General features: G+C 39.1%; 1 protein-coding gene and 1 pseudogene across 3 annotated transcripts in view; one reads left to right on the top strand and one right to left on the bottom strand.

Annotated features, from left to right (window-relative positions):
* The first annotated feature begins 3,378 nt into the window (after positions 1-3,378).
* Positions 3,379-12,271, top strand: part of ENPP3 (ectonucleotide pyrophosphatase/phosphodiesterase 3) — a 93,661-nt gene continuing 84,768 nt past the window's right edge. For 2 of the 3 annotated variants that reach the window (XM_012458302.3, XM_012458301.3), the window contains exons 1-2: positions 5,421-5,575; positions 10,458-10,533. In XM_012458302.3, the coding sequence (XP_012313725.2) occupies positions 5,498-5,575; positions 10,458-10,533 (154 nt within the window). In that variant the 5' untranslated portion in view covers positions 5,421-5,497. Of the gene's footprint in view, positions 3,715-5,420; positions 5,576-10,457; positions 10,534-12,271 lie in introns of those variants that run through there. The other variant, XM_012458303.3, reaches the window with a different exon arrangement.
* LOC135268463 (U4 spliceosomal RNA) lies at positions 11,836-11,918 on the bottom strand (annotated as a pseudogene).

Here is a 12,271-nt window from a genome sequence, read left to right as displayed (position 1 = left end):
CACCTACTTATATTTTACATAGGTAGATTCTTTGAGGTTTGTTCATCTCAGGACCTGAAGGACTAGGATGTGTCTCTATTATAATATCCAAAATTTGGTGACTTAGAGATAATCTAATAATTTCTAATAATTCTTAAAAATGAAGAATTCAATGTACAGAATTAATTAACTTGTGATAGAGACAGACACTTACAAGCTAAGCCTTTATCAGAGGCCCCCTGACTTCCCCATCTAGGATTTTTGTGTGTATTTTTTAGGGTTGAAAGGGGATGGGGATACACTTACTATGTACCCACAATTTTTTTAATTAAAAAAAGAAAGGGGATGAGGGATGAGGATGAAGGAAGAGAGAAGAGAAATTCTGGCAGTGTGGGACCTAAGGAATCACTTAGTAAAGATACAGAGTGAGAGTCAGTAGTACCTTAGTAAAGATACGGAGTGAGAGTCAGTAGTACCTTAGTAAAGATACGGAGTGAGAGTCAGTAGTACCTTAGTAAAGATATGGAGTGAGAGTCAGTAGTACCTGGTGATATGGTTAGGCTTTGTATCCCCACCGAAATCTCATCTTGAATTGCAATTCCCACATGTCGAGGGAGGGAAGTGATTGGATTCTGGGGGTGGTGTCCCCCATGCTGTTCTCATGATAGTGAATTCTCATGGGATAGGATGGTTTTATAAGTGTTTGACAGTACCTCCTATGCACACATTCTCTTCTCTCTCCTGCCACCATGTGAAGAAGGTTCTTACTTCCCCTTTGCCTTCTGCCATGATTGTCAGTTTCCTGAGGCCTCTCCAGCCATGTGGAACTGTGAGTCAGTTAAAGCCCTTTTGTTTGTAAATTACCCAGTCTCCGGTAGTTCTTTATAGCACTGTGAAAATGGACTAATACACTTGGTATACAAAACTGGTATAGAATCAAGTTACATCTTGGAGAATACTAGGAAGAGCATCTGAAAGGCCAGTTGGAGTGTCAGAACCAGGTTAAGAGCAGGCTCTGTGGTGCAATGGATAGTGCATTGGACTTTAGCCTAGATCAAAAGAACCAGGTTAAGGTCAACAACTAATGCTGATGCTTTCACTGGTTAGGCCTACAGGTGGAATTGGTGGAGTCGGAGGTATGCTGCACTAATTTTTAATTTTTCTAATTCTGAAGCCCAGGCTCACCTGATTGCGGTTGGGGGGGAATGTCCAAAATCTGTAGGACAGGGCAGGCTGGCAGGCTGGCAACTGAGGCTAATGCTACTATTTTGAGAATGAATTTTTTCTCTGATAAGCCTGTTTTTGCTCATAAGGATTTCAACTGATTGGATGAGGCACACTCATTATTAAAGACAATTTCCTTTTCTTAAAGCCAGTTAATTGTAGTTGTTACCACATCTAAAAATATCATCACAACATCACCCTAGATTAGTGTTTGATTAAATAACTGGATACTAAGGACTAGTCAAGTTGACACATACAACTAATCATCTCAGCAGGGAGGAAAAGTAGGATTCCCAGGAACTGGCGGTAAGGCAGAGTAGGTGCACTGCCATGAGTGCAAGTAAGCAATCAGAACCCATAGAAATGGAAGGCACATATCAAATGATCAGATAAAAACCACAGATCCTAGGAATCCCCTAAATTTGAGACAAATTATGACCTAGGTTTGGTCTTTGTTTTTAAAAAATCAGTATGATTCAAAATACTCTGAAGTAGGAACCTGGTGGTGTTTCACTTCTGAGATATCACTAACTGAAAGACTCTCTCATAAGTGACCAAGTTCCTTTTGTGGTCCTCTGACCTTATCTGTAGAATTCGAAAGTCTGATTAGTATAATGACCAAATGTTTGCAGAAAAGAATTTGAATGTAAAGTGTTTAGACTGTCCTGGGCTACATATCAGATCACTAGGAGGGATATTTTTATTTTTATTTATTTATTTATTTATTTAGAAACAGAGTCACACTCTGTTGCCCAGGCTGGAGTGCAGTGGCATAATCTCAAGTCACCAAAACTTCCACCTCCCAGGTTCAACTGATTCTCATGCGTCAGCCTCCCAGGTACCTGGGATTAGAGGTATCTGCCACCATGCCCGGCTAATTTTTGTATTTTTAGTAGATATGGGGTTTCACCATGTTGGCTAGGCTGGTTTCAAACTCCTGATCCCAGGTGATCTGCCTGTCTTGGACTTCCAAAGTGCTGGGATTACAGGTTTGACCCTGCCAGGATATTTGAAAAATACTGCTGCCCTAGCCAAAACTACAGAAGATCATTAAACTGAAGTGGAGCCTGGGCTTCAGAATTAGAACAATAAAAAATTCAAAAGAAAAAAAACCCCAAACTTCTCCAAGTACTTCTAAGTTCATCCAGTGTGGAGAATTAGGTGCCTAAATTATTCAAATTTTTTTTATTCTGGTTTTTAAACACATGATAGTCCATGTGGTTCCTGGAAAGAAACAGAACCTGGATTTGGTTGTCTTTATGGGATCTTCTAGTTCTAAAATGAATTCCGCTGTATCAACAACTAATGCTGATGCTTCTGCTGGTTACGAATATAGGTGGAACTGGTGAAGTGGGGGGTATACTGGACCAAGGGAAAAAACCCACAAAGCCAAAAAAGGAAACGTGACTCTCATGCTGCAGATTTATTTTTTATTTATTTTTATTTTTTCATTTTTTAAAGTATTTTTGAGACAGGGTCTCACTCTTGTTGCCCAGGCTGGAGTGCAGGGGCATGATCTCGACTTCCTAGCCTTAAGTGATCCACACACTTCAGCCTCCTGAGTAGCTGGGACTACAGGACACACGTGGATAATTTTTGGAATTTTTAGTAGAGATAGGGTTTTGCCTTGTTGCCCAGGCTGGTCTTGAACTCTTGGACTCAAGCAATCCTCCTGCCTCAGCTACCCAATGTGTTGGCATTACAGGTGTGAGCCACCACGCCTAGCTGTTTTTTATTTTTTGATACAGGGCATTTCTCTGTCTCTCAGGCTGGAGTGCATTGGTGTGATCACGTGGCAGGCCAGGGCTCACAAAAGCAGAACAGGCAGGCCTCCATAACAACTGTTTCAGCACTGACTGAATAGGTAGGTTAAATATTAAAGGCTGAGAGAGCCAGTGCCCTTACACAAAGGCTGGAACAAGTAACAAAAGCCTACCAAGATACTTGCCCAGGCCTTCCTGGGCCTTGAAGCATGACAAGATAATGAAGGAATGCTCACACTCCTCATACCAGGACCCATTTAGGATTAAACAAGTTTTACTGAGGGCCTAAAGGAACTCCCCAGACCTCTATAACTTAGCAGGAGACAAAATAAGGGTGATCACCTCTGGCACCTGGACCCATGTGGATTAAGTAAATTTCCTGAGGCTCCAGAGGAAGGTCTCCAAGACTCAGACCTTAGTTATAGATTAGAAGAAATTAATCATTTATGTCTTTAGATGAATACACACTTACATTTAGACACAGAGCTTGGAAGGTATATATAATTTTTTAATTTTGAGTTGGCCTGGTGATATTTTTACCACCCTGTGTCCAGTTGCAGAAATAAACTCTCTTCTTTCTCAGTTCATCTGCATCTCATTATTGGACTGCGAAAATAAACAACCCCACCCTTGGTTTGATCCAGGAACAAATTTGGCAAGCCAGCCAGGAGCCACTGGGATGGTGCTCTGTTCATCAGCCACTGGCTTCTGACAAGATAGTCTTCAGGAGATTCCCAGCAGCTGCCAGGTGAGATTTTCCTGGGGACTTTCCTGAGGGCTATCCCATGTGAAAAACCACATGTCCCTCATGTCCCTCTCCCTCCCTGAAAATAACAGAGATCGGGGTGGATGTGCTCAAAGGGTGAAACCAGATTGTGTGCCGGGAGCCTATTGTTTTCCTATCTGGGCTTGTTAAGCCTTTTGCCTGGTACTTCCAGGGAAGCAATAGGGCTCGCCTATACATCCACTTTGCATTTGGTTAAGATCAGGTTTTGAGTGCGTTTTGAGTCTGTTCTGCCTGAGTGTACCTGCTCTTGTCTTTGTCTGAAATTTGTCTCTACTTGTTTGTATATCCGTCATGGCTCACTGCAGCCTCAAACTCTGGCCTCAAGGAATCCTCACGCCTCAGCCTCTCCAGTAGCTGGGACTATAGGCATGTGCCACCATGCCTGGCTAATTTTTGTTGTTGTAGAGACAGGATCTTCCTATGCTGCCCAGGCTGGTCTCAAACTCCTGGACTCAAGCAATCCTTTCCCCTTGGCCTCTCAAAGTGCTGGGATTGTAGGCATGAGCCACTGCACTGAGCCCAGATTTTGAGTGGACTCTAATAACTTAAAGAGCATAGAAATGATTTTTCAGAAATCATGGCTAAATACCAAGATTTAGACGTGTTTAGTTAGAGTAGTGACTCAGTGGTTGTATTTATATTACAATATATTCTTTTCATATTTTTTTCTCACTGCTTTTAGGTTTGGAAGAGTTTAGTTAGAGTAGTGTTTTCTAAAGAGTATACTGCAGTCTACAGGATTTCGATAATCTTTTCATTAAAGAAGGGTACCCAAGCTTTATTTAACCAAGAGGGTTATCATAGAACTCATGTTCCATGGAACCACACTTTAAGAATCACTGGCTTAGGGTCACTGAAACTAGAAGAGCTTAACATTCACTATTTGCTAAAACTCTCTTTGGCCAACACTATTATTAATTTAGCTTCTTTAATCACAAAACTCTAGCCCCTTTTCAGCTTGTAGCATACATGCTAGGATGCCCCAGTCTAGATAAATAAGAAAATAGTGAATTTAAATTGATAGTGAAAATTGTTTGGATTTGGGGAGTGAAGTCTTGGGTATCAGTTCTAGTTCTGGCATGTAGTAAATAAGTAACTGAGCAATAAGTCATATATAATAATTTAAATAACTGGAGCCTTAATTTGCTCACCTAAAAACAAGAATAAAATGTTTATATGGGATATTGTTAAGTTTGACTTGAGCTAATGTGTATAAAAACTTGTCATATTGTAAACACTGCAAAATTCAAGACATAATCATCACAGAACTAAATACTTTATATTGGTTCAATAGAGTTTCAGAATTTCTACTGTAGTCAAAGCACATGTTTTGCTATGTTGATTTTCAGCTGCTATGAAGTTTGTAGAGAAACAGAAAGTCTGAAATTTCTGGGACGAGGCTTTGTGTTTGGGCTTATTTTTAAAGAAAACACATGATCAGATTGTAATAAAATTTATTGATTGTATTATTCTCATTATATATTAGTATTTAGTGAAAGTTATAAGGAAAAAAGGAACAGCTGTCTGCAATATACTAGAAATGAACTTTAATCTTTTCACACTATTGTTATTACAACATTTTTCCCCTCTCCAGATTGCCCAATCACTGAAGAGGTGTGATCTTCCTAAACATTTAAAAGTCAGGCACAGATATATAACTCGTACAGTTTCTATTTGCCAGACTAGAGGAAGGAAGGAGCATGATTGTATTCTGATAAAACAGGTCTAGAAAGCTACTAGGACAATGGACTCTATGCTGACTTTAGCAACAGAACAACCTGTTAAGAAGAACACTCTTAAGAAATATAAAATAGCTTGTATTGTAAGTACAATTTCTTTTTTGAGTCTTTCTAGCTTTGTGACAAATGTCAAAAGTGTATGATTTCCCATTTAGATTTGTATTGCTATTAAAATGTAAACTTTTAAGCAACTGTATTCAGTATTATCTCTTATGAAAACTCTAATGCAAGTTAATGTCTGAAATCATATTTTACAAGTAAGAAATTATGGTAACAAGTTAAGGTAACAAATAATAGGATACAATTATTTTAATTTCTCACTTCCTTGTCTTAAAATACTCATGCAATAAAAAAAGTGATTGAGAGGTAGTTATAATCAAGCAAAAAAATCAGTGCTACAAAATGTTCTGTCATGGATTCCAACTTTCGAGATTAATGAAATTAATTGTATTATTCTTATTATATTAAAATAAATTGTATTATTTTATTTATCTTTAAATTGTATTTACAAGTATTTTAAAGTAAATAAATTTACAAGTATTTACAAGTAAATAAATCTTATATTTATCTTTAAATTGTATTTACAAGTATTTTAAGACAAGGAGTGAGAAATTAAATAATTGTATCCTATTGTTTGCTGAACCAACAATTTTATCCCATTTTTCTTCACTCCTAGAGATAGTCTCTTTCGCCTCTTTTCTTTTTTGTCCTTTTATGTGGTAAGACCTCCTGCCACCACCCCTCACCTCCCAAAAAAAATCTTTCCTTGATTTTATTTTCTTTTTTCTTTATTTTTCTTACTTTTTAAATTTTTTCTTTTTCTTTTTACTCCAGAAATATGCTTACCCACTTCCTTGATTCTATTGCTCCCTCCTTTTTCCCTTTACCATCAACCTTTTGGGGAAAAGAGGGCTCACTCCATTGCTTCATTTTCCTCAGCCCCCAGTCATTCCTCTGCTTTCTGTTTGTTTCTACTGTATTAAGCCCCCCAGTCAAAAGTCAGTCCTCCTCGTTCTGCGTCCACTTGAGTGCTCATAACAACAATGCCTGCCTGGTACTTTCTCATTCTGAATTATTCTTTCCCCTTGCTTCCACCATGACATTGACATTTTCGTTTTTTTGACGTTTTTCCTTATCTGCATTCTTAGCCAACAATTTATTTTTATTCTCGTGAAAATTACAACACAAGCTTCACCAAACGCTATTTAAGATCTCTTAAGAATTCTCATATTCTCAGTGAGAAAACATGAACACAGGGAGGGGAACATCACACCCTGGGGCCTGTCAGGGGGTGGGGGCTGGGGGAGGGATAGCATTAGGAGAAGTACCTAATGTAGATGATTGGTTGATGGGTGCATCAAACCACCATGGCACATGCATACCTATGTAACAAACTTAAAGTATAATAAAAAAAAATGGACAAAGAAAAAAAACCCTCATGTTCTCTAATAATCTTTTTAATTTTAATTTTATTTTTGAGACAGGGTTTCCCGCTGTTGGGATCTCACCTTACTGCAACCTCTGTTTCCCAGGCTCAAGTGACCCTCCTGCCTCAGCCTCCCAAGTAGCTGGGACCACAAGTACATGCCATGGGGCTCAGCTAAGTTTTTGTGTGTTTTTAAATTTTTTTTCTCTTTCTTTCTATTTTTTTTTTGAGACTGGGTTTTGTCATATTGCCCAGGCTGGTCTCAAACTCCTGAATCAAGTGATCCACTTGCCTTGACCTCCCAAAGTACTGGGACTACAAGAATGAACCACTGCACCTGGCTTCTAGTGATTTTAAGAGTCATATCCCCCGCCAAGAATTCTAAGTAATCCACTAGCTCTGACTTTTTGCCCAGTCTCTGTCACACAATTTCTTTACCTTATTATTTTGTTAACATGTATATTTTTAGAGAGTAAGGTCTCTCTATGTTGCCCAGACTGGTCCTGAACCCTGGGCTCAAGCGATCTTTCCACTCAGCCTCTTGAGTAACTGGGGACTATGCGTGTGCACCCGCACACTAGCCTGTTTCAAATGCCTGCTTCCTGACTCCTCGCTCAGTACCTTAAACCAAAACCAATTGCATTATTTTTTCACACCTATCCAGCCGCAGCTTTTCCCTATATCCCATACTTTAACATCACCACTATTCTCTGTCTCTCTAGAATTGTTTCAAGAAGTAAATAAAACAATGAAAAACAATGTGTGTAAGTATTAAACCCAGTGACAAAGTAAATCCTCAATATATTCCATTTATTCTTTATCCTTCTGGGAATTTCAGAGTGCTCTTTGCAGTTCTTATGCTAATATATATATTTTTGACACATGTTCTCTCTGTGTTGCCTAGGCTGGAAGACAGTGGCATGATCGTGACTCACTGCAGCTTCCAACTCGGGCTCAAGTGATCTTCCCATCTCAGTCTCCTGAGTAGCTGGGACTTCAAGCATGTGCCACTATGCCTAGCTAATTTTTAAATTTTTTTTAGAGATGAGGTCTCAGTATATTGCCAAGGCTAGTCTCGAACTCTTGGCCTCAAGTGATTCTCCCATCTCAGCCTCCCAAAGTATTGGGTTCATAGGTCTATTTATTATATTTATCCTAGCTTATCAATTCAGGAAATTACAAAATCTTCCACAGCAAAATTTGCGCATCATTAATTTCCCTTATTTGTATCTTTCTAGTGGTTTTTGAGTATATGTAACGAAGTTTAATATTTTTAAATCCGTGTTTCAAAACTACCCTGATGTCTTCAAATTTTTACTAAAGTTTCATTTAAAAATTTTAAAGATATCAGCTGTTTCTAGCACTCTTTGTTTAGCCCAGCTAAAGCAAAACATTGGGTTCTTTGTTTAGCCCAGCTAAAGCCAAACGTTTTTGACGTCCAGAGAATTCTCCTCACTTTGTGCACGGTGTAACAGTTTAAGATACGTGTGTACCTCAATATCAAGAAGCTTTTTTGGAATTACCTATTTATAATAAATGATTATTGTACATGATTATAAAAGCTTAAAAATAAACCTCTTAGGCCGGGCACAGTGGCCAGTGCCTATAATCCCAGCACTTTAGGAGGCCGAGATAAGAGGATCGCTTGAGGCCAGGAGTTCCAGACCAGCCTGGTCAATATAGTGAGACCTCCAACTCTAAAAAATAATAAATAGACAAATAAATAAATATAAGACTCTTACTCTCAAGGTGCTTACAGAATAATTTAGAAAACAAGCCACAAATATGTGGAACAAATACAAAATCATGAAGAAACAGATTCTAAGATTAAATATTGCAAAGTTTTAAAGCATCTTAAGAATAATTAGATGTTGTGGATTTTTCTAGCAAGTTTGAACAGCAAAAGTACCAAAGATAAACCAAAACATGTTCATTTCTAAGTCTATGATGTGTGAGGTTTACCAGAAGGAGTTTCCCAACGTTGTTTTTCTGCTTTATAGTAACTCTAGTCTCAGTCACCTGTGTCTTCTGAGCAGCATGATAATGGATGAACTGCTAATAGTGTTATTTAGTAAACTAATGTTTATTTTCTCCTCTCCATTCTCTCCACTGAATGAATACATACTGAGAGGTCACTGCCCCTTGGGCTAACTTCGAGACTTCATATGAGAATTGTTTTCTTAGTATTTTAACATAGCTTCCCAATCGTTGAACTCACTTCCATCGTAAACATTAGATGTGTTAATGTTCCAGCTGACTTTCAGAATGAAAACAACCCTCAAAAAAATAATACTTTATGTAGTTCTTAATTATCTGAGCAAAATATGATGTTTGGTGAAAGTTATTTTTTGTGTCTTAAACTATAACCAAGGCTATTGTAAAATACTTTCCTAAGTAATTTGATTGTGTCTTTTTGCCATTCTTTATGACAACATACAATATTTAAGCCCTGTCATCCAGCATGCTTATCACTGAACTTCGTGGACGAGGGAAGAGGGCAGATAGAAGAATTCTCTTTAATTATATCATAGTTTAATCTAATCATAGCTTAATCTAATCATAGCATAAAGTCCGTTACACCAAAGGGCTTTGTCAGCAGAGTGATAATGAATGACACAAACAATCTTTGGTCAGGCAGTTTCCAAATTACCCTAAGTGGTTTGTATGAGTAGAAGACCAAAGCAGATCATTTGCCAGTTAACTGCTTGGATGTCATATTTTTATATATGTTAAATATTATCATCATCCTGTGATAGAGTGGAAATAAAAAAAAGCCCTGCTCCCTTAGAATGAGGCAGTTAAGGATTTCATAGTGTTGGAGTGCTTTTCAATAAATGATCTGCAAATGGGTGCCTGGTTTTTAAAGAAAAAAATGGGTCAGGCACGGTGGCTCACGCCCGTAATCTCAACACTTTGGGAGGCTGAGTCTGGTGGATCACCTAAGGTCAGGAGTTTGAGACCAGCCTGACCAACATGGAGAAACCCCACTCTACTAAAAATACAAAATTAGCTGGGAATGGTGGCACATGCCTTTAATACCAGCTAACTCGGTAGGTGAGGCAGGAGAATCACTTGAACCCGGGAGGCAGAGGTTGCGGTAAGCCAAGATCACGCCATTGCACTCCAGCCTGGGCAACAAGAGCAAAACTCCATCTCAAAAAAAAAAAAGAAAAGAAAAGAAAATAAAAAATGGCCCAGAAAAATGGTTTGATAGTTTTAATCCTTAACTTTAACTCATTTTGCAGTAAAGTCCATTGCATTTGAATGGTACGTGTGTTTGAATTTAAAAATCTGTAATATATGTATATCTGTATATACATGATATCTTTAAATTCTCCCATAATGTTTTTTCTTATTTTCAAGTATTAAATAAAATACTATGCCTCTATTTATGCCAGACACCAGATCATTGTGGCATCTGGTATCTGGCATAACTGGCATGCTGCAGGTACTTAGAGAGAGCACTGAGAAAGGGTGGTTATTGTATCTTTGCAATTTTTTAAAAAATCATAAAAGTTACTTTTTCTTTTCTGCAATAGGTTCTTCTTGCTTTGTTGGTGATCATGTCACTTGGATTAGGACTGGGGCTTGGACTTAGGAAACCAGAAAACCAAGGTACACCCCTCAGCCTTTTCTCAAAACATTCCCTTATTTCTCTCTTGATCCAGTTTATCTCCCATCCCATGTCTCCACTGTCCTCCATGCAGCATTCTGCTTTTAGGCATCTGCCTCTCTCCACTCTACTCACTGGAAGCCCACATCTGTGGTTGGCATTGCCAACTGTACTTTCTGGATTTTACTTTTTCACCCTGCTCATTTGAGATTCATTATCATTCCAGTGTTTTTCTCTTACCTTTCTTCACCCTTTTTTTCAGCAGGGTCTCACTGTCTCAGGCTGGAGTGCAGTGGTGCAATCTCAGCTCATTGTAGCTCCTCGCTGGCCTTGGGTGATCCTCCCATACCTGAACTTTTCAAGTAGTAGTTGCGCCACTGTACCCTGCTGATTTTTGCAGTTTTAGTAGAAACGGGGTTTCACTATGTTGCCCAGGCTGGTCTCAAACTCCTGGGCTTAAGTGATCCACCCACCTCAGCTTCCCAAAGTGCTGGGATTACAGGTGTGAGTCGCCACTCCTGGCCCTTCTTGATCTTTATAATGGACTTTGGTCAGTGGACCACAGACTTTTCATTCTGCTCCCACTGTCATCGTCAACATCTGATAACAGAGTATCTAGCCACTCGGTCTTGAAAGTCTTTGTTGCTTCATTCCCATGAGCTTCTGCCTCCACCCTGTACCTTGGCACTGTGCTAGGTTTGTTCTACCTCTAAAATCTCCCGATTCTTGATTGGGCAGTGCCAAACTCTTGAAAAGTAGTGCATTGTAAAATCTTCAAAATTTTTTTTCTCATAGGAAGCAAAGAAAAATAGGAGAAATACGTCCCGGAGTATAAAAATACCTCACATTCCTTTTGCTTTATTTCATCACTATGAATAGTAAATGTACCACTTACAAATGACAGCATAAAAAATTATCTGTAATCTTTTTACATATTGTTTTTGTACTTTTACTAAGTATGAGGCCAGTTGCCAGATCTTTCATGTACCTCACTTTTTGTTGTTTGTTTTTTGAGACAAGGTCTCACTCTGTTGCTCAGGCTGAGTACGGTGGCGCGATCATGGCTTACTGCAGCCTCGACTTCCTGGGCTCAAGTGATCCTCCCACCTCAGCCTCCTGAGTACCTGTTATACAGGCCTGCACTACCACACCTGGATAATTTTTAAATTTTGTGTAGACATGGGGTCTCACTATGTTGTCCAGGCTGGTCTCAAACTCCTGGATGCAAGTGATCCTCCTGCCTTGGCCTCTCGAAGCATTGGTATTACAAGTGTGAGCCACTGTGCCCAGGACCCTGACCCCATTTTTGTCTTCTGAAAATTTTTATGAGCAATAATCATGCCTTGGATAAACCTCATTGGCTACTATACTGCCACTGCACAAAACTCTGGACACCCTTATAAATTTGACTAAAACCTTCTGGTGTGACTCCAGTGGAGGAAGCCTCATTGCTTCAGCATTAGGAAGACTTGGTAGGGTTAACTGACAATTTTCTGGTCATGTAACCACTTGAGAAACACTCAGCTTCCCTAGTATGACCCGGGAACACAGTAGAACTGAAAAGTTGAATAACTGCTGGAAGATTACTGTCTTCTCTTGGTCACTTGGCTGTTGTGTTTCTGGGCCGTGGTGCCAGTCCTTGATCAAAGAAATGTTGACAGGCCATTTCAGTGGTATTTTTTTGATGTTAGAGCACACAAATGGGCATCATTTCTTGGCTGTTTTACCCCCTAAATCACG

This window comes from Aotus nancymaae, unplaced genomic scaffold, assembly GCF_030222135.1.
Source record: "Aotus nancymaae isolate 86718 unplaced genomic scaffold, 86718_ANA_hifiasm-v0.15.2.pri h1tg000040l, whole genome shotgun sequence".
In the NCBI taxonomy this organism is placed as follows: domain Eukaryota; kingdom Metazoa; phylum Chordata; class Mammalia; order Primates; family Aotidae; genus Aotus; species Aotus nancymaae.
This window is presented reverse-complemented; position numbering and strand designations above follow the sequence as displayed.